General features: G+C 46.2%; 1 protein-coding gene and 1 long non-coding RNA gene across 6 annotated transcripts in view; one reads left to right on the forward strand and one right to left on the reverse strand.

The window, feature by feature from the left end:
* Nucleotides 1–9: 9 nt before the first annotated feature.
* LOC144381156 (uncharacterized) overlaps nt 10–24,997 on the forward strand; it is a 55,899-nt gene continuing 30,911 nt past the window's right edge. For both annotated transcript variants that reach the window (XR_013445876.1, XR_013445877.1), the window contains exon 1: nt 10–341. This is a non-coding gene — a long non-coding RNA (uncharacterized LOC144381156). The remainder of the gene's footprint in view (nt 342–24,997) is intronic.
* TRIM52 (tripartite motif containing 52) lies at nt 5,929–13,959 on the reverse strand. 4 transcript variants are annotated; one of them, XM_036081179.2, is made up of 2 exons: nt 12,472–13,684; nt 5,929–7,778 (listed from the first exon to the last, which is right to left on the reverse strand). In XM_036081179.2, the coding sequence occupies exons 1-2, from the start codon at nt 13,264–13,266 to the stop codon at nt 7,458–7,460; spliced, it is 1,116 nt and encodes a 371-aa protein (XP_035937072.1). In that variant the 5' UTR covers nt 13,267–13,684; the 3' UTR covers nt 5,929–7,457. The 4 variants fall into 4 exon arrangements, with proteins under 4 accessions (XP_035937072.1, XP_077923760.1, XP_077923761.1 ...); XM_078067634.1 differs by lacking the exon at nt 5,929–7,778 and adding an exon at nt 7,963–9,342 and having other exon boundaries at nt 12,472–13,959; XM_078067635.1 differs by lacking the exon at nt 5,929–7,778 and adding an exon at nt 7,963–9,898 and having other exon boundaries at nt 12,472–13,958.

Consider the following 24,997-nt stretch of genomic DNA (forward strand, 5'->3'; position numbering starts at 1 on the left):
GAGCAAAAATGGCGGCCCCCTAATGCACTTCTGCTTAAGATGGCGGCGCCACGTAGGGCAAAAGGCGAGGTGAAAAGACAAAACTTCATCGTTCCCTCGCTACGCAACATAGTTTGGCAGTGCTATACAAAAACATGCTGAAACCAACTCCACCAAGCGTTTAAAAAGGCCCCTCAAACGTCCACTGGGGCATGATGTGTAAGAAGCGGAAGACGGTAAGTGCACAGCATATTCCCATAAGGATCGTCCTGCGCCTGCACTGCCCCCACGTGGCACAGCGCGAGCCCCGCCCTTTCCGCTTGGTGCCTCGGAGGGCTACGCTGAGGGAGCTTAATTTCGAGGTGAGAACTGTGAGTAACGGTAAGCAATATGAAAAATATGGTAGTCAGCTTTTAAAGTACACTGCTCAGGTGAACTACTAAACCCTGACAGATTTCCATCGCAGTGGGCAGCTGCTCCCCCAAGAGGTTTTTGCTCTGAGGGAATTGACTGAGGCACTCCCTGTCCGGAAGGACTTAGTCCAGGCAGAAGTTCAGACAGGAATGGGTTACGGAACGGAAAACCCGGGAGGAACGAAAAATCGGCCTGTGGGCTGCTTGTCGGCCACCCAGCTCTCGCCGTGGCAGGAGTGCGGAGAGGCGTCGCAGAAACTAGGAGAGGAAAGGCCTCCGGGTTCTGACTTCTGCGGACTCGGGTCGAAAGCCGGCTCTGAGCCTCACCACCTCACAGAAAGGTCGGCGGGTCTCCGGGTCCAGGCGTGACCCCAAGGAGGTGCCCTCAGACTGGGAAGCAGTGGAACGTGGTTCCCGGGCTGCCTACCGGCCTCCCATTTAACCGCATGGTACGTGAATATGTGGTGCCTCCCACTACGGCACATCCTTGGTATTAAGAGATGATGCTGGCAGATAGCGCCCTTGTCACATATGTTTTTAAAGGGGGAGAGGCACAGACCAGGGTGATAGCAGTCGCTGTCATCTATGCAAAATAAGGGGGGATTATACATACGTATTTATTTTGTTTGTAACACGTATTAAGTTTCACATCTGTGAAACGAGGTTGGAAATAATAGCACCTACCAAAAATGGTGTTGAGGAGAGTAAATGAGTTAAGATAGGTTTAAGCGCCCAGAGCAATGCCTGGCAGAGTAAATGCAGGCAAACTTAAACTCCCTAGCTCTTGTTTTAGGTCTTGGGGGATACAGCTGTGAGCAAGACGGTGAGGACTTGGTTTTCTTGGAGTTTACATTTGATGGGGTGAGTGGAAAGGAGATTGAGAGGGAAATTGGAGCAAAGAGAGGAAGGAGAAGTAGGAGACAGCCCTGTGGATATATGGGAGGATAAGGTTCCAGTAAGAGGGACAGAATATGACGGGGGCGGGGCGAGGTGGGCGGGGAAGGAGTCAGTGCCAAAAGTCCTGAGCTGGAGTTTTGGAGCTGCTGAAAACCAAACAGTGGGATGGAGGTGAGGGGCAGTTGACAGGGCCAGCAGGCGTGGGGAAGGACCGTGGCTTCTCAGGGTGCGGGCCTATGTTTCAAGGGTCCCGGTTGTGTACATCACCTGTCTTTTCTCTTTAGCAACACTAAACTCGAACTGCACTCCGACTCACATGTTTTGTTTGTCCTGTGGTCATGAGAGACCCCTACCTTCACGCACACCAATATCCAGCTCGCTGTTCATAGCTTGGGTCATGCCAAGTACTCTGGGCGGTTGGGACAAATGGGGAGGTGAGAGATTCCACGCATCTTCAAGTGGAGATGCGCAGCGCAAACACTCCCCTGGCTGTTGGCCTATACATGCAGAGGATTTGCTCTCAGTTCAAGAACACACTTCCTTTATCTCCTACCTGTACTCTCTAAAGAGATCATTCCTTAGTCATATTTACCCCCTCGAGAAACCTCATTTGGCTCTCTGTTTTCTTGAATGTTGCCAGGGAGCCCCTGTGGAATCAACATCCCTGAGGTAGGGCCAGGAGTACAGGTTTATTTTGTTTGTTTGTTTATTTGTTTGTTTATCAGAGAGTACAAGCAGGGGGAGTAGCAGGCAGAGGGAGAAGCAGGCTCCGTACTGAACAAGGAGCCCCATGCGGGGTCATGACCTGAGCCGAAGGCCGTCGCTTAACCGTCTGAGCCACCTAGGCATTCCCAGGAGTGCAGGTTTAAAACGAGCCTCCCAGGTCTCTCAGGCCTGCTCTAGAACGCGACCTTTCGGCACCGCCCGGCCCTTTTCCAGAAACGGGCGGTTCCCAGGCTAGCCCCGCCCTCCCCAGGCCTCCTCTGGGCGGACCCCTTCTTCGAGTCCTCCCCTCGGGCTACCGAGACCAGACCGAGATTTCTGTAGCTGTCTTTGGCCTCCCGCAACCGGAGGGCCTCGCCCTACGCCAGCCCCTTACTCTTTGAGACGGTTCTGGCAGCGGCCCCTCCTGTTGGGCCAAGGCAGGAACTCGGGTTTTGCATTGGAGCCCACCAGCACCGATCTGGCAATGCCAGTGGAGAGGGAGAAATGGGATGTAATGGACTTCCGGACGACCGGACCACAGGATTGGGCTTTCCACCTCGGGAGTTTTCCTCCAATCAGTGCCTGGCCTCCCTTCTCTTGGAGAGGATGCCGGCAAGCCACAAAACCACCGAGGGGCCTTCCTGAATCGAGGGAGGCCTGGCCGACTCTCCGGACACTTTGGGTGTAGCTGGGTGCAGGGACCGGGGGCAGCGGGAGCCTTCCCCTCTTCAGCCCAAGCTGGAGTTGAGCCCCATACATGCCTGCTTCCCTCTGGGGCCCCGCAGCTCCCTGCTAGGCGTATGGGCGCACCTGGACTACTCACTCCTCAAGCCTGGCCCCTTCCAGTGGGATGACTTCTCTCGGCTGCGGGATGCATCTTAAGAATAAGCCGCGTGCTTCCCATAACAGTCTGCTGCCTCTGTAGGCATCGGTAGGGCCTCTGGGCCTTTTCATTCCACGTGTCTATGATCTGGCCTCTGGGAGGTGGAAACCTGCTGGAGGGCCCCACCTGACCTTGGGAGAAATTGGGGAAAGTTACTCTGCGGAGTCTTCTTTGTGCTCCTCAGGCCACCCCTCTGGTAAGTTCCCCACCCACTTCTGGTCCCATCCCTTGGGCTGCCCGTCCTCTCCCATGTCCCCACTGGTACCACCTTCAGGCCCAGACAAGGTAAACAAAGGAGAGAAATTGGAAATGCTCTTCTAAGGAAGTCTGTCCCTGGGGTGCCTGGGTGGCTCAGTCGTGAAGCATCTGCCTTCAGCTCAGGTCATGATCCAGCGTCCTGGGATCGAGCCCCACATGGGCTTCTCTGCTCATCAGGAAGCCTGCTTCTCCCTCTCCAGCTCCCCCTGCTTGTGTTCCCTCTCTTGCTGACTCTGTCAAATAAATTTATAAAATTTAAAAAAAAAAGGGGGGAAGTCTTTCTCACCATTCCTTTTCTGCTGGGAATCCCTAAGATCGACACAGCTGGAAGAAGGCCCTCTTGTTTCCCTTCTAGAGGCCTATGACCTCTTCTAGGAACAGAGGCCTCTATTCCCTCCTGCCAGCATTCAGGAGATGACACAGGTCTTCCCTTCCATGAGGTGGTGAGGATTACTGTGGGTGATAGGTGAGGGGCTGAGGGAAAGGGGTGTGGCCAAGACCAGAGGGCCTCTGTCAGCTAAAGCAAGTGGCTTCCCTTCATTTTGCTGTTCCTCTGCAGATTCAGTGTGGTTGGCATTGGCATGCCCCATACTCCTTTTGTGGCTACCGTGGCTCTCCCATGCTCTTCCAACTGTCAGTTCTCTCCCACACAGAACACACACATTATTCTGCCTGGAAGGCCCACCATATCCCACCCTCACTTTTCTTAGTTAATCTAAGTTTCCTTCAGGTCTCAACTCAGGTTGCCACATCAGGGAAACCCTCTTGTGACCCTCAAGTCTAGGTTAGGTTCCTTGTTTCATGCCCTCATGGTGATGGTGTTCGGGGCCTTCACAGCACTTAGTTCAATTTGCCCTTATTTGAATCCCTCAGGGCTTTTCCTCAGTGCCCTGAGGTCAGGGAATGATCTGTTTGGGCTGCATTTGCTGGTAGAGGGTTTGGTTGTGGAAGATTCTAATCTTGGTGACTAGCCTCATAGGCTAAGTAGTTAAGGGCAAGTAGTTAAAGGGTGTTTCAGGCAGAGGGATCACCATGGGGAAGAGGTGTTAAGAGTGGTTTGCATGCAGAGGTTTGGGAGATGGTTTCAAATGGGAAGGTAGGATAGAGTGAAACCCAAGGTGATCAAGGAGCCCCTATCGAGGAGTTGACTGGTAAGGAATTTTGTCCTGAAGCCTAGGACTGTCTCTTTAGGATTATCATAATCCCTCTCCTGCCTAGACTTGATTTTGCTGACAGTCATTTGTTGTCAGAGTGGAGGGTAGGTTGGAAGAGTGAGACTAGAAAGACGAGTTTAGAAGCTGGACAGGAGGATCTGTAGGAGTCATGAGAGTCCTATAAAAGGAGGCACTGAGAACTTCCTACTGGCCTTATGAGTGAGTCAACATTTCATCTAATCCATATCTCTCCTCCCTACCCCACCTTCTTCACTCCAGTATCTAGAATTGGGCTCTGATTATAGAAACTTTCATGATGAGGCCTAAAGAATTAAGTTCAAAAAGGTTGGAAGGAAACATGGGAAGTTCTATTCTTAGGTTCCATTATTCCTGGTGAGAGGTAGGGATGTGATACTAAATCAATGCCGGGAACAGATGTTATCAAAAAACCATATATCATTTCTTTATGTCTCTTGATAAATATTTAGTGTCCATCTTAGGCAGAAATCTGAGGTCTAACAGTCCCCTAGAAAGCTGCTAAGGCATTCTGTTGTGTTTTCCCTGGGAGATGGACTGTGGGATTCCCTAGACCCTAGGTGCTTCAGCAGATATGCAGTCAGAGGTTGTGGAAGTGGGCATGACCCAGGCAGGTCTGGGCTGTAGTCCAGGCAGAATTATAAACATGCTAGGAGAAGGCAAGCCTCTAGCTTGTTAAAGGATTTAAAACACCATTAGGTGGTAGGGAGAAACAAAAGGTGACCCAAGGTGCCCTTTTTTTCAGCTTTTTACCTGGAAGAGAATTTGATAAGAACTAGGGTTGGGAGAATATGTTGAAATGGAACTTTGAGGCTGGCTACTTACCACAAGATAAGAAGGCTTAAGAGGAAACAGTCCTTCCTGCTCATACTTGGGTTAAATAACCAGAGCTTGCTGAGAAATTCCATCCTCTGCTGGAGGGGGAGAGAGAGGATTCTATGTGCTTAGGAAATGCAGACAGAAAGGGGATGTGACCTCCAGGGATCCTCTTCCAGGTGACCTTTGTCCTTCATTTTTGTGGGGCCCTGCTTGGTACCAAGTGGAATTGTCAATCAGAAGTCTCTGACCAACTCTGCATCTGAGTCCTTTAGGATGGGGTAAAAGATTAGGAAGGCCTAAGCTATGGACGAATAAGAATAAGCCCCTCCCTGTTTTTTAAGGCTGTTTCTAGCTCATTTTCCTCCTTTGGGAGGGATAGAGGTGGGGAGAAGAGTAGTAACTCTTCCTTCTTTGCTGGTCTACTGTCACATCTCCTCCTCCAACTTCTCACATGCCAAGATGAGCTATTTCCCCCTGCCCAGGGTTCTCAGACTGTACCTCTGAGGACTATGGTTTGTGGGCAAAGACTATATCATTAAAAGTTAAATTTGTTACCACTTTTAGCTCTCACAGTCTCCTCCTTTTCAGCCCTGTTATTCCGAAAACCTCTCACTTCCTCTTTTCTCATTATCACTACCAGTACAGACTGCTTTCCCTTCTAGGACTCCATGATTTCTTTATCACCCTCTGTCAGGATTTAGGTGTGAGAGGAGGAAGGGAAGAACCCACTTACCTACATTAATGCTAGGTTTTGCCCCACATCCCATTGTCAAAAAGTCAGGCACCAAATAAAACCTTATTTATTCTTATATTCCTCCTATTTTGAGGCCCCAGCCCTGGCTCTTTTTTGGGAAGAGGGTAAAACAGTTTGTTTTTTAGCTACTTCCTATTAGAGTTCTCCTCTATCACATTTCTCACATGTGATCCACATGAATCACAAGTGGAACTGGTTCAAGACTGTTTTAGTCACATTTTTAAAAAATACAAGAAGGCCTTCTTTTAAGTATTTTCTTCTATGCCCCAAAATACCACCTTTGAGCCTACCTCTCTTGATTGGGAAAAGAGAGTTCCCACTTCTTTTTCATCTTCCCTTTGGACTTGCTTCTACTCCTGAGAGTCCTAGAAAGGACCAGAATTCAACCTGCCTTATTTCTATGGAACTGTACAATTCATTGTGATTTGACAGCCACTAGCCATGTATGGCTATTTCAAATTAATTAAAATTAAATACAATTAAAAATTCAGTTCCTGAGTTGGACTAGACACATTTCAAGAGCTCAAGCTCAAGGTAGCTAATGGTACCTACTACATCAAACAGCACAGATTGAGAACACTTCCATTGTTGCAAAGTCCTTTTAGACCTGGTATAGCAGGCTGTCTTATGTCCCCCTATTTGTTACCCTATTTTATCAGTTGGTAAATGTAATAACTTCACTATTACAGGATAACTTTCAAGGGGGGGTCAGGGATTGGGGGTGGAGAATAGCATAGAACTGTAGGTCCTATAAAGATTTCTGGAGGCATGGCATAGGGGCCAGAGGTTGACGGCCAGTGGCAGAAGAGACCTAGGTTTTAAGGAAGTGCTTTAGGAGCTGATGTTATATGTGTGATTCCAGGGCCACACACACCAACAGGAGCAGACAGGTTCTGGTTTTATAAGTTCTGCATAATACTTAAAAACCAAAGCAAAAAAAATGACTGTCAAAGTGATTGGCTCTGCTGAAACTGATGTTTGCTGAAGTGATTGCCTTACTCATCATTTCTAGATCTTCATTTCATATACTGCTTTATCTGTCATAGCCCTTGTTCTCCCAAATGGCAGTGACAGAGGCAGCTCTGGTTTAAAAAAAGGTCTGCTGACTCTGTCACCTGCCTGCCAAGAGCTGGCAGAAGTAGGAGTCATATCAATTCCACTAAGACTGCGTTTAATAAGGTTCTAGCTAGGTGGAGCTATTCTTCCATTCAACACTTTTAAACATGTAGGTCAGTCACTGGCTATAGGGCATATGTAAAGCTGGTAATGGCATATCTGTGGATTTGACCACTTTCCCTGAGTAGAGACCAATGGTTCTCAACCACGGATGATTTTGTTTCTCTCACCCCTCTCCACAAGACATTTGGAAATGTTGGGAGACATTTGTGGTTTTCACAGCTGGTGGGGGAGTGCTACTTACATCTGGTGGGTAGAGTCCCGGGATGCTGCTAGGCATCCTACAGTGCACAGGACAGCCCGCTTCCCCCGAAAATAATTATCTTACTCAAAATGTCAATAGTGCTGAGGTTGAGAAACATAGGTCTAGGCTACAGTGTGGATCAGTTCTTAAAGTCCCGACTACTCATGAGGTCCAGGCTCAGTGGGATAATAATTAAGGCTAGCAAGTGTCTATTAAATTGGGAAGGAAAAAAATTAGGAGTCAGTGGAACTGTGGCCTCCATAAAACTGAAGGGCAGGTATAACTGGAGTGTGTTTGACTGCACTAGAAGGCTAAGAGCTAAGGTCATAGTGCAACTGGAGATGAGGATTTCAGATGTGTAGCAAGTCTGTGTAAAGATGAGGTCCCAGGTACAGCCACAGGAGTAGTGAGGAGCAAGTTTAAACAGTCTGACTTGTGATACAGCAGTCAACAGCTGAACCTAGTAGGGAAAACATTCATTAAACAGATGAGTATCTGGTGAATATGGATATACCAGTTTTTCTCAATGTTTTTGTAACCCATAGCTCTACTTCTCATATTACCTAAAAATCTCACATTTTCCCACCTTCAGTGCTATTTAAAATTTCACAATTAAGTATCATGACTAAAAATCAAAGCAACGGTAATTTTGTAAGACAAAATTTATTCAGATGATGTGATAACCCAGTCACTGTTAAGCCTTAACTTTTCTTTCCTGGGTGGTGTAGAAGATGTAACAAAACACAAGCTGCTTTAACAATACTCTGGTACTGCTTTCTCCCCAGAGCTAGATATACGCCCTCCCCCCAAAAAAGCTTTTAAGATGTAAAGAGAAAACGGAATAAATTCTTCTCATCTTTTTAGACATTTTATATCCCAATTTCTCTAGAGTCTTTATCTGGAAGTTTCTAGTCAAAACAATCAGACTTTTGAGTTCTACATACTCCTCTTGAAGTTCTTTCAGTGAGGACCAAATATCAGTGAAAACCTTTCCAAAAGCTACCACGGGTAGGTTTTAAGAACAACGTCAAGAACAATCACCCAAAATAGTTCTGGATATTTCATGTTTTTTTTCTTGAAATAACTTTTATGAATCTAGTCCTTCAAAGATGGCCAAGCAAATTGGACATTTTTAGTATAAGTTTGCTATGTGTACCTGGATTTTTGGTAAGTTTTGCTTAAAGTATTTCTTTTTTTTTTTTTGCTTAAAGTATTTCAAAACAAGCAGGGATGTTGGTGCTTGCATTTTGACATTTCATGGTCTATGTGTTTTAAGCTTCAATGCATTAAATTCTGCTGAAAGTTTTAATTTATGAAATTTTAAAGTACAGATTCTCTTTAGGTGGTGTTCCAAAATCAGAGGGTTGTTTTGTCATTGGTGTTCCAAAATCAGTTCTGTCCATAAATTCAGCTGAATACAGTTGACAACCAAGGAACCTCAGTATGTAACAGAAAATACTCTTCAACAGCATTCTGAACAGATCTTCAAAAATCAAGGCAAACTGGGATTGAATATACTGTTTTTCACAAAGGTTAACTGACAGAAAGGTGAAGATTTCCAGTAGATTATGGGCCAGTTGATGGAAGCTGATGCCTGGTGGTGATTGCTACAGTACATCTTAAACACAGTTTTCTTCAGTTTTTGCCAAAAACCCAGATCTAAAACACTACTGTAATGGATACCCTTATAATATTATAATTTTCCTCCAACTCAGTTCATTTGCTACAGCTTCAAAAATACTGTCTTTAGTGGTCAAGTATTAGGCTTATGAAACCAGCACACTCAGAGTTTTTAAAGCCTATTTATTTTAAACATAAGCAAAGCACATTTTTATCAGATTCTTCTCAACTAAGCAAAGAAGGATGAGCTGATGTTTTTAAAACCTGAAGTTTGATATACTCAGTCATCAATCCAGAGTTAAGACTGCAGAAGTAGATGAAGAAAGTCTGGAATTCCTCAATTTCCTCTCAGTTGTGGCAGCACTTGGAATGCAAGGCTTCACAAGTTTCTCCATTTTTTTCTCCTTTGCAATTAAAAGGGCTATTTAATACTATGCTTTCATAGCCTTTGAAGATTGCTGTTAATATTCCAATACTGTCCAATCTTAAAGCTGCAGAGAATTGTGCTTTGCAGAATACTCCACTGTTGTTAGAGCATAAATTTAACAGTGTTTGGCATGGTGTCACTGCCCAACATTTTCAGGTAACTCAACTGAAGAAGTTCACCCTATCTTCTGCGTCATAACGTGAATATATACTTGATAAAAGCCTCAAAAAATTTTTTGGCTGCCATCTTTAGCTACCTCAAAGGAGAAAACAGAAAAAGGAGTACTGATGGTGGAAGCATCTGGTCCTTCTTGGAGAACGATGAGTGATTTTATTGGCGGCAGCTGGGTGGCAGAGCAATATAGGCATCCAGTTATGCCTGAGCCCCAAGAAGTGAAATCTTTGTTCATTTCCTTTTTATACACCCATCTGCTGCCTAAAACCTGACACCATTTAATGGTGCCCTTGGTCAAATCTATAAACGATCTTACTTTCATAATCCTCTGATTCTAGCTTGAAGAGTCAAGATGAACTCTAACTCATGGGATGGACAAAATGGGAGATGCAAATAAGTAAGCTTTTCAGAGCTAAAAAGCCTCTTTTTATACAAAATTAAACTTTAAAAGAACACTGACCTCAAAACAATATAACTGTCTTGGATATGCTATAAAAATAGCAGTATAAATAGCACCATACCCACAGTGAACATCTGCAGCTACCCAACCTGTCATACCTCATTAATTATAGGCCTTACTCTGAATGCTGCTTGTTCTATCTTTGTACTCCCACCAGCCAAGGAGTTCTTTCCAACTTTATTTCTTATGAAATGTTTTTTCTTTTTAACATTACAACACTATAATTTTGTAAACTATAACTCTTCGCCATATCTGCAATGCTAATATAATTTGTGAGGGAGAGAATGCCTTTCTCTCCTATTCCTAAAAATCACTGACTATTCCTTGAGTCTGTGAGTGACAACACTCTACTCAGTCCCTAAAACTAAAAAGCTTGCTTACCTCCAAAGTAGATAAAAAAATGTGTTGAATTGGTAGCTGACAAAAATTCACTGTAACCAGAACTGTGTGATGGATAATGCATAATATTAAATAAACCATTATACAAAAATAGTTTATTATAATGATAACTATTATTATGAGAGTTTATTCAGTAAAATTCTAAATTATGCTACTGTAATGTTATATGTTGAGCAATGAAAGGCAGTAACAAAACTATGTCATCAATTACTAAGTTTATACATACATAAAAAATTTTTACCTCTTCAATGTAATTCCTATGTTTGGCAACACCATCTACCTAAATTCTGGTATATGTTTGAACATAAAAGTTATATTTCCTTTTAAATATTCTATATTTTGAAAGGATTTATCCCCAATTTGTTTTACTTGGTTTTGGTGTTTATATTTACTGATATGCTTTATAAGTAAGAGTGTTCTCTGGCTTCCCTGGTTGAAAAGACCATCTCTTTTCTCCTGTCTAAATTGGCTTTCAATTAAAATTTCAGTTTTGAAATCCTTTCAGAAAATTCTAACAGAGGATTGAAAGGTTACCTTCTTACATCAGCTTCAGTGTACTAAAACCCAGAAGTACAGGACATAGTTTCTGGGGGCAGCAACCTTTGTTACCCTGGGGAAAGCATGGTGCTAGGGTTTGTGCTTAAAGTCAAGTTCATTTGATGAAATTAGCAGTGATTTGTAGTTAAGATTTGTGTCTTATGTGTCCACTTACCAGTAACTGTAAGTTGGAAGAGTATGATAATAGCTAATGTACGATGTCTTAGGACAGTGTTCTGTTTATGTTTTGACTGCAATCCAGAGTAAGCAATACATTTTACTCTCAGACCAAGTATACACACGTGTACATAAATTTAAAAGTTTCATAAGACAGTGTTTACCTTAGTATGTTCCATGCACTCTGATATATTCTGTTTAATATTAAAATAATGCTGGGCATGACCCCTTTATTTTAAGACCCACTAATTGGTCAACCCCCACAATTTGAAAACCACTGCTATAGGAGAACATGAGGAAATATTTTATAAACTGTAAAGTACACTGAAGTGTGAGCAGCTGCTAATGAATATCCAGGATAAGACTTTACGGGCCTGAGACATTCTCTCCTTCCTTGGGTACTGCTAGGAGTCACATTCACCTAGGCTTTTGGTAAGGAAGACAATAGTATTCAAACTGTCATTGAGACAACTCTGTAATAACTTGGCAATGTATTAACCAAATCAGAACCCAAAGAAAAGAAGACAAGTTAGAGGAATATTAAAAAAAGCATACATCTGCTTAGTGCTTTATGGTTTATAAAATACTTTCACATACATGATCTCTTAATCTTAAGCCTAGGGGAAAATAAGCTAAGAGGTAGAGACCTGCCCAAGATTAGACAGTAAGTGGCAGAGCCAGGTCATCTGTTCCTAAATCCCTCACTCCTTTCACTGTGATAAAATACCAGGAAAGGAGAGTGATCAGGGCATGAGGCTTCTGATCCATCAAAAAGATGTTTATGTCCTCTGCCTCCCTCTGTAGGGAAAACAGACCCTACTGATGGTGAGGAAGCAACCTCAGACTTTGGGAAGGGGGTGTGTCCAGTTGCACTTAATTTGTCCAGGACTCAAACCTGGCATTTCAGCCTATCAATACCAGTCATGTTTTTTTGTATGTGTGTTTTTTCTCCAGTCATCTGTTTTGACACTGCTCTGAGTTCCCAAATGTCTATTATCTACAAGTATTATGGCTTTCCATTCCTATGTGTTAAGGGTCCTGGGATCTTGGTAAGGTACACACTCAGGACTCAACAGAGGGAAATCAAATACTAGGGATATGTCACCTATACTCAGATTGAAAGGGAATAACAGTAGTAAGCTTCTGGTGACTGTTGTGTCTTTCCTTAGCTTCCCCTGGGGAAGCCAGTCAGCCTCAACCAATTTGTCTCCTTTCTCTACATATGCCCATCTCCATTATTGTGCCCTCATCTCTCACAAAAAAGAGGTTCAACTAGCAAGTACCCATCTCTCCCAGCTCCCCTTGTTTTCTCTCCACTCCCTTCAACCCCTCACCCTCTTTCCCCCTTGTGCCTCTCACCTTGTACTCCTGCACCACCTCCTCCAATGGCACCACGCTGTGCTGTTTGTGGCTCCTGGATTCTCTGCACACCACACAGATGGCCTCTTTGTCCACCTCACAGAAGAGCTTCAGGGCTTCCTGGTGTTTGGAGCAGATGCCCTGGTCATTCCCCCAGCTTCCTCGATAAGGAGTGGGGCACATTTGGCGAATTATCTGGACCATGTTGGCCAGCTGCAAGTTGGGACGAAAGCTGCGACGTGTAAAGCTCTTTCGGCACTGGGGACAGGTGAACTGACGTGGAGGGGCCGGAGGAGGCAGGTGGGTGTCAGGATACAGCTCTTGGTCGTCCTCATCGTATTCTTCCAGTATCTCCTCTTCTGGGTAGACGTCAATTCTCAGGTCATGTCTCAAGCCTCCCAGGTAATAGTCCCGGTCTTCCTCCTCTTCCTCCTGGTCCCACACATAGTCCACGTTGTCCCAATTCCTGACGCCACCGTCACCAACCCAGAGTTCATCATCTTGGTCCTGGAACACCTCCTCATCAGCATTGCCCTGGTACAAAACCTCTCGAATAGAGTTGTCCCATCCACCGATGGCCCCCTCCACATCGTCGTCCTCGTCGTCCTCCCATTCATCTTCCTCCTCTTCCCTGTCTTCCTCAGCTTTGCCCCACAGCTGGGTCACACACCCTCGGCAGAAGTTGTGTCCGCAGCCTATGGACACAGGATCCTTGAAGTAATCCAGGCAGATGGCACAAACCGCTTCCTCCTGAAGGGTCTGCATGGGGTTAGGAACAGTGGCATAGCCAGCCATTTTAATGCGCGGCCTGTGGGTGTGGATGCCTCAGCTCGGAGCTGAGGAGCTGGGGGACTGCTTTGCGGGCCTGCCTCCAAGCTACGCTTGTGACCCAAGGCTGTTTTCAACCCTGCTCTTCCTCCTCAGGCCCGTAGAGATGCCTTGCTCCCTTCCCTCAGGCTTTTTCCAGCTCAAGGCGCGAAAGCCCGCGGTCCAGACTCAGCCGCCCTCCAAGGGCAGCGGGGGCTGAACCAGGCTGCAGCCTCCACTTTCCTTTGAGGCTCAGCTTGCAAACCCAGACTGACGTTTCTTGCTTCCCTCCGGGTTTGCCCGATCCAGCGGCGTCCTCCTCAGGTGTCGACACTCCTCACCCAGCCCGAGGCGACAGAAAATGACGTAGGCGCTCTAACCCACACTCGGGAAGGGGAGGACCACAATCTCTATGATGCCCCAGGGGACGCCACAGCTGGGAGCCCGGCCGGCCATGCAGCAAGCCCGAAGAAGAAAAGACTAGTGAGAATAGGTAGAGGTGGAAAGAATCAATTTAAGCCATTGAGCGGCTTACCGCCGCTCCAGTTAGCCAGATACATGAGATCCGGCAGTCTCACGGGAGCCAGTACGCAGGAACCGACCCAAAACGGGGGGAGTGCGGCGGCCAAGCTCGAGCTCTGGTGCACTTCCGGCCCTTCTAGCCGGAGACCTTTGTGGTAGTGAGAACGTCTCAGAGGCTGCGCTCGGGGGCGGGGGCGTGGGCTGCAGAAACGCAGGGGGTGGGGCTTGCGGTGGCGCGGAGATGCTGTGAGGGCTAAGGATCTCGCGTGGGGGCTCGCGTGCCTCCCAACTTTTCTCCTCAAAACAGTTAACCCCTTTATTTTTATATTTATTTATTTGAGAGACAGAGTGCAAGCAAGAGAGTATAGGCAGAGGGAGAGGCAGAAGCAGGCTCCCTGCTCAGCAGAACCCTGGGATCACGACCCGAGCTGAAGGCAGCCGCTTAACCGACTGAGCCACCCAGGCGCCCCCAATTAACTCCTTTAGTGCTGCCTGCAGAGCCTCGGCCTCCTAGCCCTGATCTCTCCCGCGACTTTTACTTCTATGTCCATTAGCACTGTCCTGCGACCACTTAGATACCTCAGACTCAGCATGCCCTACACTGACTTCTGTAGATCTTTTTTGCCTTCATTGATAATGCTTCCATTCACCGTCCACTTACCTATCTATGCACGCATGCATGCATCCATTCATCCACCCAGCTACCCATTCATTTTAATTCCATCCATCATATACATACATAACCCATCCATTTATCCATCCACTTTATAGGAACAAAAATGTAAGGCATGATCAATCCCTTCAAGGAGTTCAGAGTTCTAAGTGTGTGGTTTTCCATAACCCAAGGTTTTACAAGGTTTATTCGACTCTCACTAAGAAATGCACTGCACATGTTAATCCAATACAGACTTGTACATATATAACAGAAACAGAATTTCCCTATGGCATTCAAGGCACCCTGATATGTTCTGTTCTATTTTGCTTAAGTAAGATGCTGTTCAAGATCCACTGGTATGATTGAACCCCTCATTAACTGGTCACTGTTTGGTTTGAGGAACACCACCTGCCCTAATGGAATCTTCAAGGCACCCTGGAATCCCTCCTCTCCTTCTCTGGGCCCAAACTTGAATCGTAGGTTCTACAGAGCAAGGATGGTAAATGTGCTGTTAACATTGTACATGCAGCTCCTCTATCATAGTGCTGATGGACATACAGCAAGTACTTCTTACATATCTGCTGAGTAAATAATGAACAAACCCAACAAATTGCAACCATCAAGTCCTGCTGATTTTTATTTCCTCAAATCTAGGCCACCTTCGCTATCTCTGTTCCTGCCATCCTAGATCTGACCCCATCAGGTTCTGGCTGGACAAAAAGTTTCCTAAAGGGTCATGTGCACTCATTTCAGTCCATCCTGCAGCCAGCAGAACCATCTGCCTGAAATGGAAGTCTGACACACACATGCCAGGCTGTTGTCTCTAGGTCTTTGGGCATATTCTCCCACCTAAACAGCTTTTGTCTCACTGCTTCACCCAGATATAACTCCCTAATTATCCAGGTCTCTGCCTAGGCATAATCTGAAGGAGATTCTTCCACGAGGCTGGTCCCAGGCTGTTTTAGCACCCCAAATCTGTCACTTTCTGTGTGACCTTGGATTAGTTTCTTAACAACTGTGCTGCCATATCCCCATCTGCAAAATAAAGATGATAGTGGCACACACATTAGGGTTGTTGTGAAGTTGGTATTCCAATTCCAATTATTGACATCCGTAATTAGAACAGTGCCCACTGGGGTTATCCCCATTACCTACCATTATATTCCTTTCCTGTAGTAGACAAGCCATAGAAGAAACTCACCCCATCTCCTGTTCTCTTCCTCTTTGAATAGGATCAAGAGATTGGGACACTCTGGTGAAAAGTAGCCCACCATCTGTCGTTTAGTGGTTCTGAGAGCCTTATGTTTGGAGAGGGAGGGAGTTGAAACCCAGCCTTGACCTGCCTACAGTGGGGCATCTATTGGGAGTGTTTGTTAGGAAACTAACAAATTCCCAGTATGCAATCTGGGAGACTTCCCAGAGGTCCTGACTGAGCCTGAGGAGCCATGAGGGAAAATCTGAGCAACAAGAAGTGGAAATGTGTTTCAGGGCTGGAATACTCACCCATCTCTGAATGCAGGTTCTACCTTACACAGCAGCAGCTGGGGAGCAGAACAAGGGAAGAGGGGGCTGCTCAAAAGCAAATTCTTGCCTGCCGTGGGGGGGGGGTGCACTGAACCCAGGAAGGAAGGAGGAGAGCTGAAGGAAAAGAGCAGGGGGGAACATGTACAGGGAGAAGAGGGTGAGAGAAGGCTAGAGGGAGCATCTTGGAGGAACTGGTAAGACTTAAAAGGAGCATATAATGGATACCCATTCTGAAGAATACCTAGGTGTATAAGAATCTTTAATATCTATTTCTTTTATCTTCTCTAAATTACCATTCCTCATATCCAAGTGCCAGCTGGAAGGGGCTTCTTTCATATTCCCTCAGGTTGTTGTAAAGCCTCTCTTTCCGGGTTAGAAGAGAGGCTTGGTTTTAAGCCCCCGTGCAAGCCTGGCATCCCTGCAACAAGGCATGCTCCTATTTGCAGGAGGACTGCTAGCTGTCTCTTGAATCCAACTTGGAGCTGTGGGTTGTCAGAACGGGTGACCTGGCATACCCAGGGCATCAGGCCACTTTCTCAGGGCATTGGGAAAATGGCAGCGGTGGGGGGTACTCACAGGCTGGAGCTTAGCAATGGTGGTAGCTACTGGTGTATTTTTCACAGGACTTGCAGAAAATGTATTCATGGAAACTCACATCAGCTTTTTTTTTTTTTCCCCTAAGATTTTAAGTAATCTCTACACCCAAGGTGGGGCTTGAACCCACAACCCCAAGATCAAGAGTTGCATGCTCTTCCCACCAAGCCAGCCAGGCACCACTCACATCAGCTTTTTTAGACTGGAGAAGCCCGCACAAGAGTTCAGGTGCAGGGGCGCCTGGGTGGCTCAGTTGGTTGAGCGACTGCCTTCGGCTCAGGTCATTATCCTGGAGTCCCTGGATCGAGTCCGCATCAGGCTCCCTGCTCGGTGGGGAGTCTGCTTCTCCCTCTGACCCTCCCCCCTCTCATGTGCTCTCTCTCTCTCAAATTCTCTCTCTCAAATAAATAAATAAATAAATAAAAAAGTTCAGGTGCAGATAATTTTTTTTCTTCTTTCTTTTTATTCATTCGAGATACAGAGAGAGAGAGAGAGAGAATATGAGCAGGGGGAGAAGTAGAGGGAAGGGGAGAAGCAGGCCCCCCGCTGAGCAGGGAGCCCGACGTGGGGCTCGGTCCCAGGACCCTGGGATCATGACCTGAGCCGAAGGCAGACGCTTAACCATCTGAGCCACCCAGGTGCCCCTTCATTTTTTTTTATTATGTTCAATTAGCCACCGTATATTACATCATTAGTTTTTGATGTAGTGTTCAATGATTCATTAGTTGTGTATAACACCCAGTGTTCATCCCAACATGTGCCCTCAATACCCACCACCCGGCGACCCAATCCCCCCACCCGCCTCCCCTCTGAAACCCTGTTTGTTTCCCAGAGTCCATAGTCTCTTATGTTTCATCTCCCTCTCTGATTTCTCCCCCTTCAATTTTCAATCCCTTCCCCTATGGTCCTCCGTGCTATTCCTTATATTCCACATATGAGTGAAACCATATGATAATTGTCTTTCTCTGACTGACTTATTTCACTGAGCATAACCCCCTCCAGTTCCATCCATGTTGATGCAAATGGTAGGTATTCATTCTTCTGATGGCTGAGTAATATTCCATTGAATATATGAACCATATCTTCCTTATCCATTTGTCTGTTGAAGGGCATCTTGGCTCTTTCCACAGTTTGGCTATTGTGGACATTGCTGCTATGAACATTGGAGTGCATGTACTCCTTCTTTTCACTACATCTGTGTCTTTGGGGTAAATACCTAGTAGTGCAATTGCTGGGTCTAGGGTAGCTCTATTTTTAACTTCTTGAGGAACCTCCATCCTGTTTTCCTGAGTGGTTGTACCAGCTTGCATTCCCACCAAGTGTAAAGAGGGTTCCCCTTTCTCCACATCCTCTCCAACATTTGTTGTTTCCCGTCTTGTTAATTTTTGCCATTCTAACTGGTGTAAGGTGGTATCTCATTGTGGTTTTGATTTTGTATTCTGCCACATTGCTGAAAGGACCACCTTTGCAGTATCCCATAGGTTTTGGACCGATGTGTTTACATTCTCATTAGTTTCCATGAATTGTTTAAGTTCTTCCTTAATTTCCTGGTTGACCCAATCATTCTTTGGTAGGATGCTTTTTAATTTCCACATGTTTGAATTCCTTCCAAATTTTTTTGTGACTGAGTTCCAGTTTCAAGGCATTGTGCTCTGATAACACGCAGGGAATAATCTCAATCTTTTGGTATCAGTTGAGGCCTGATTTGTGACCCAGTATGTGGTCTATTCCAGAGAAAGTTCCATGTGTGCTCGAGAAGAATTAGCATTCTGTTGTTTTAGGGTGGAATGTTCTGCATATATCTACGAAGTCCATCTGGTCCAACGTGTCCTTCAAAGCTCTTGTTTCTTTGTTGATCTTCTGCTTAGATGATCTGTCCATTGCTGAGAGTGGAATGTTAGGATCTCCTACTATTAAATGTATTATTATCAATATGTTGCTTTATTTTGGTTAACATCTGGCTTATGTAGTTGGCTGCTCCATGTTGAGGGTACAGATATTTACAACTTTTAGATTTTCTTGTTGAATAGACCCTTTAAGTATGATATAGTGTCCCTCTACATCTCTTACTACAATCTTTGGTTTAAAATCTAATTTGTCTGATATGAGAATTGCTACCCCAGCTTTCTTTTGAGGTCTATTGGCATGATAAATGGTTCTCCATCCCCTCACTTTCAATCTGGAGGTGTCTTTAGGTTCCAAATAAGTCTCTTGTAGACTGCATGTGGATGGGTCCTGTCTTTGTATCCAATCTGCAACCCTGTGCCATTTCATGGGAGCATTTAGGCTGTTCACGTTGAGAGTAACTACTGAAAGATATGAATTTAGTGCCATCATATTGCCTGTAAAGCCCGTTTCTATAGATTGTAAATTTCTGGTCTATGTTACTCTTGGGGTCTTTCTACTTTTATAGAATCCCCCTTTATTATTTCTTGCAGGGCTGGCTTGATGGTTACATATTCTTTCAGTTTCTGCCTGTCCTGGAAGCTCTTTGTCTCTCCATCCGTTCTGAATAACAGCCTTACTGGATAAAGTATTCTTGGTTGCATGTTCTTCTCATTTAGTACCCTGATTATGTCTTGCCAGCCCTTTCTGGCTTGCCAGGTCTCTGTGGACAGGTTTGACATTATTCTGATGTTCCTCCCTCCATAGGTAAGAAATCTCTTCCCCCTAGCTGCTCTCAGGATAGCTGCCTTGGCTCTAAGATTAGCAAGTTTTACTATTATATACCGGGGTATTGGTCTATTTTTATTGGTCTTGGGAAGGGTCCTCTCTGCCTCTTGGACATGAATACTTGTTTCCTTCCCCAGATTAGGGAAGTTCTCAGCTATGATTTGCTCAAGTATACCTTCTAGTCCTCTCTCTCTCTCCACCCCCTCAGGGATCCCAATAATTCTGACTTTGTAACATTTCATGGTGTCACTGATCTCATGGGCTTCTAGTTGTTTATTCCTATCCTCCTTGACTTCCTTCCTTTCTATCAGCTTATCTTCTAGATCATTAATTCGTTCTTCTTATTTGCCCTGGCTTTTAGAGTATCCAGTTTAGACTGCTTCCCTTTCATAGCATTTTTAAGTTCAGTGCAATTAGATCTCATTTCTGCCCTTAGAGATTCTATATTGTCACAAATGCTTTTTTCAAGCCTAGCTAATGACTTCATAAGTGCTACCCTGAATTCTATGTCTGACATCTTTCTTATATCCATATCTGTTAGTTCAGTGGCAGAGGCCATTGTCTCTGGTTCTTTTCTTTGTTGGGATTTCCTCCTCCTAGTCATTTTGTTGAGGGATGGTTGAGGGAATGTACAGAGTCCAAAATACCAACCATGACCCAGGCAAGATGCACCCTAGGAAAATCCGGAGTGGTCGGAAGCCACCACTGAAAAAACAAAGCCAAAATGAAACCCAAGAATAAAATTTATAAAATTAAAAAAATTTTAAATTATAAATTAAAAAAAAGGGGGGTGAAGAGAAGGGGGGCTATAATCTTTCAGTGTGGGCAAAGTAGGATGTTTCAGTTCTTCTTGGGTGTATTTTTTTGTTTGTTAGAGGACACTACTTCCCAGAAATACAGGGAAAGTAAAACTGGTATATATATAAAGGTAATATTGAATGCGGAAAGGACTACACTAAAGCATATATCTGTAAAAAAATGTAGGTGTGAGAAAGTACAAGTTAAAAAGCTACTATGAAATATAAGTTGATATATTGAACATCTAGTTGAAATGAGAAAAAGGTAAAGAGAAAAAAACAGAAGAAGCGAAAGAGAAAGAATAAAAAGAAAAAGAGAGTTGTATCTGAAAAATTCACAAGCCATGAGGCAATGCCTGGAGCTCAATATACTATTTTCCCCTGGTGTTGGGGTTTTACAGTTTTATGGGGCCCCTCGGGTTGTTACCCTCTTGTTCTTCCAGCCTATCTTCTGGGGGAGGGTCCTGACGCGCTGTTTCTCAGGCAACCCGGCTTGGGCAGAGTTGCCCTGGATGGTGGTGGAGGGGGAATGGGCTCCTTGGAAACCGGTTTTTTGAGTTTTTGAGCTTTTGTTCTCTGGTGGCTTTCAGTGCCTCTTCCACCTCTTCTGGGGGTCAGAGCAAAAATGGCTGCACCCAAACGTCTGTCCCGGAGCAGAGAAATCAGTCTGCTCTTCTCTGAACCCTCCAGAACACACAGTCTCCGTTTCTGTAAGCGCCGGCGACGACCGCCGCCTCCCCACGGTGCGCGCTCACAGCAACCTTCAGAGGTCGACCCGGGGGCCCCGGCCTGTCTCTGCCCTTCGTGCCTCTAAAAGAGCCAGTGGTCCCGGTTCGCGCGCTCGCCGCCAGGGCCCCCCCGCTTCCCTCGCACCCCAGCTCCTGGATCCTGTTTGAGCCCTGCTCTAAAGCCCTGCCCGGTTGGAGTGTTTGCCCCTTTTGGAGCAGGACGCTTTCTGCGCTCGGTTGTTGTATCACTTTCCCGGCACCAGCTTATGGTGGCTCCCTCCCGCTTCTGTTTATCTTCCCATAGCTGCCCGCAGATTCACGATTCAGCCCTTCCTACCTCGCGCCTGGTGGCGTTTTTCTGCTTGTAGAGATCCAGATGTATCTTCTTACATCTCAGGCTGGTTTCGTGGGTGTTCAGGATGGTTTGGTAGGTATCCAGCTCAATTCAGGGGACCAGTCCAAACAAGGTCGCCTACTGCTCCGCCATCTTGCTTCCCTCCTCCCGGTTGCAGATCATTAAATGCCAGTTTGTGGTGATGAGGCAAGCCCTTGTTACCCCGACACCGGGAGCGTCTGTCAGAGGTCCTAGAGCGGCAGTCTAGCGTGGGCTAGGTTGCACGGGGGTTGTCAAATCTGGCCCTCGATTTCTTTTTGCAAGTCCCAAGAAGTAAGAATGGTTTTTAAATTTTAAAGGAGTTATAAAAAAAAAAAAATAAATAAAGATGAATATGTGGTTGGAGACTGTATGTGGCCAGAAAAATCTAAAATATTTACAATCTAATACTTTACAGAAAAAGCTGATGCCTGGGCTAGGATGCATGGAATAGAGGACCTCCAGAGTGCCTTTTGATGTTGGGATTCTGGCTTGTGTCTCTCCTCTGGGTTCAAGAGTCAGGCTCTTCCCCTACTCCTAGCACTCCCTTCCTCAGTCCGATTCCAGAAGTCCTGGCTGGACAGGGTGAGTGTAACCAGTGGGTCTGCCTTGAGTCTGGTTGTGGGTTTGTGGGTGGTTTCAGTGTTACAGACTCCAGGAAATACTGGTGGTTCTTTCTCTCTGCTCCACTTGAAATGTAGCATCCACACAGAAATGCACAAATCATAAATTTATAGCTCTGAAAAAAATTTCGAAGTGTACATCCAGAACAAGAAATGGAGCACCCCCGGAAATCCCATGTCCACTCCCGTTCATTTTCCACAGCAGGCAAGCACTGTCCTCACTTCTTCAGCCGTGAATTAGTTTTGTCTTTTTGTGAATTTCACAGAAATGGAACATACAGTGTGTGCTTTTCTGCTTGGCTTCTTTCATTTTACTTAATGTCCAGGAGAGATTCATCCATGCCATTGTATAGAGTCATAAATCCTTCATTCCAATTTGGTACAAATATTCCATTGTGTAAGTAGAGCAGATTTGTTTATCTGTTCTTCTGTTGATGGGCATTTGGGTTGTTTCCAGTGTGGGGCTGTTATGAACAGTGCTCTGAACACCAGAATCTGTCATTTGGTGAACGTAAGTATGCAATTTTCTTCTCCCAGGCATAAGATTTAGGAGTGGAGTTACTGAGCCAGAGGGATACATATGTTTAGTTTTTTTGTACTTTTTTTTTTTTTAAGATTTTATTTATTTTTTTGAGCGAGAGCAAGAGAGAGAGAGAGAGAAAGCAAGAGCAAGGGGAGAGGTGGATGGAGAGGGATGGAGAGCAGACTCCTTCCTGAGCAGGGAGCCCGATGTGGGACTTGATCCCAGGACCCTGGGATCATGACCTGAGCCAAAGGCAGATGCTTAACCAACTGAGCCCCCAGGTGTCCCAGTTTTTTGTACATCTTACTTAACTATTATTTAAACCTTGGAATTAAGAGTCCCCTGCACTTTGGCACTTTGTGTTGGGCTGGACCAGAGTGGGACCCTGAGGCTGAGTGAGAGGCTGTAACCAGACCACTGGAGTGCTACCCCAGGCCTCTCCTTGCTGGGCATCTCCCCAGAGTAGGCCAGGCCAGCCGGCATGAGATACCAGTCTTCAGGCAGCACACAAACTTACGGATCTCAGGAGCAGCGTGTTCTTATCTTCAGAGATTTTAGGGGAGACCTCAAGCTCAGCCTGTCCCCCAAATCATTTTTCTCAAGGGGCCTTCTCTTCTCCTTACCTTCTGCCCAGCTAGCCTTTAGAATTGAAGATGATGAGTGCCAGGCCCCTCATCTCCTGATGGGGATAGAGGCTGGTTGGAGGACAGGTGATCCAGGACAAGTTACCCCTGTGTCTTCTCCCCTGGTGCTCAGGCAGAGAAGAGCAGGGAGGCTGTGTGATTAAGAATCCACCTGAGAGCTCCTGAGAAGAACCTCCCCTCACCCCCACCCAGCCCCATCTGATTCGTGGTCAGGCAGGGGCCTAACCTGGATGAGAGACACCCCCCCCCCCTTGGAGCCTGCAGGATTCTTCCCCTCCCAACCTTCCCAGGCACCCCGCAGCTCCCTCCCACTGGCTGGCTTCTCTGTTTCTTCCCAGGCAAATGTTTCAGGAGGTGGTTGCAGACCTACTCTGCCTTCTCTCTGAGTTGGTGCTGTGAGTGGGAAGTGGATTTTGGTAACAGCCTTCCTTTCCCTTAACTCAGGCCCAGCTTCTCTCCATCCCTGCTGTGATTCGTTGACTCTTTGGGTCTCTCCCTGTCCTGGACTTGCTCTAGCAGATGGCTCCATCAACATGGCCAGCAAGCAGGCCTGGAGAAGCCTGCCTGAGGGTCAGCCGTTTGGCATAGGGAGCTGGCAGGCTGACTCCCTTCTCTCTTGCTGTTTGCCTTGAGGTGATGCTGTGTGACTCCATTCTGAAACTTACTATTCAGTTATGCGGCAGCATAGGGACGAGGCTAAAAAGACACCGATGAAACAGCCTGGGTCTTTAGTCCTCTCCTGTGTACATTGGTCTGTGAGCTTCTTCAGGAAGTTAGAGGAGGGGGAAAAAAAAAAAACGGCCAACCCCGGGTATGGGCCTTCCTGCCGGGCTTTGTTGCTGGCCAGACCCTGACTGCCTGGACATGTCCTAGAGATAGCCCAGAGCCATGTGCTGTGGGCATCATGGGACCTCAGAGCAAGGGTGGCTAGGAGGGCTTCCAGGAGGTGGCTTGAGCACAAGTCTCAGAGAGTTCCTGGAGGCTGTGGGGAGCACAGGCATGGCATTCTAGGACTGGAGCAATGCAGTTACTTGGGGGGGACAGAGGCTGCATTGGAGATGGCTTGTAAGAAAGCCTTGTATTTGGGGACACCTGGGTGGCACAGTTGGTTAAGCATCTGACTCTTGGTTTCGGCTGAGGTTGTGATCTCGGGGTCGTGGGATGGAGCCCTGTGTTGGGCTCTGTGCTCAATGTAGAGTCTGCTTCGAATACTCTCTCCCTCTGCCCCTCCTGCTCATTCTCTCTCTCTCTCTAAAATAATCTTTAAAAAAAAAAAAAAAACGCTTGTATTTGGTGGGCATAGAATCTAATATCCTTCACTGAATATTAATTATTAATCAATGCATTTATTCATTTAAAACATCACAGCTGGGTTCCAGCCAGGCCACACTGAATTCTGCCCTAAGTATGGTTGGCCTAAAAAAAGTTGTGGTCTGGGACCAGACTCCAGAGGGTTAGCAGGTAAGGTTTGTGTCAGTGTAGGGGTATATCAGGGCGGCCTGAGGACTAGAAGGCTAGTAGCATTCCTCCCACATGGGAGATGTCCTGGCCTCTGTGAGCGAGAGGATGGTCTGCACGTGGAGATCCCATGGTCATGAGCCAAGGCCAGCCCAGTGTGGGCTGAGAGAGGGAAGCAGTTCCCAGGAGCAGCTAGTGGAAGTAATGTCCTGCTGGGTGAAAAGGCTGCTTTTCCTGCAGGTCTGCATTTTTTTTTTTTCAAAGCTGCTGTCCTGCCCCTGCCAGATTTGTAGGCCCCTTTACTGCTTCCAGGGGTGCTCAGAGCCCTCCTCATTTGCCCTCCTGCCCCTATCCACTGCTAAGACTGTGGTCGTTATTGGGGGGCACCCAGGGCAACACTTAAGGCTAAGATGAAGTCCCTCTGCATTTGCCTTCTGTCTTCTCACAAGCTTCTCTCCTGGAAAGAGTGCTGAAGAAGGAACCAGGGAGGCAGGCAGGCATCTGGGCTGGTCCAGCTGGGTCCAGGGCCCCTGTCTTTGGTTGAGATCACTGACCAGCCATTGATTGCTAAGCAGAGAAGCAAAAATGGGGGTTGGAGCAAAGCC

The sequence above is a fragment of the Halichoerus grypus genome, chromosome 2 (assembly GCF_964656455.1).
Source record: "Halichoerus grypus chromosome 2, mHalGry1.hap1.1, whole genome shotgun sequence".
In the NCBI taxonomy this organism is placed as follows: Eukaryota; Metazoa; Chordata; class Mammalia; order Carnivora; family Phocidae; genus Halichoerus; species Halichoerus grypus.

Excerpts from the sequence above, each read along its gene's own strand:
- TRIM52 (XM_036081179.2), bottom strand. The coding sequence starts at position 13,266 with ATGGCTGGCTATGCCACTGTTCCTAACCCCATGCAGACCCTTCAGGAG. Across the intron at positions 7,779-12,471 it reads AGGTGGTGCAGGAGTACAAG|GTTCAGCTGTTGACTGCTGT; the intron begins GTGAGAGGCACA and ends TTTCCCTACTAG.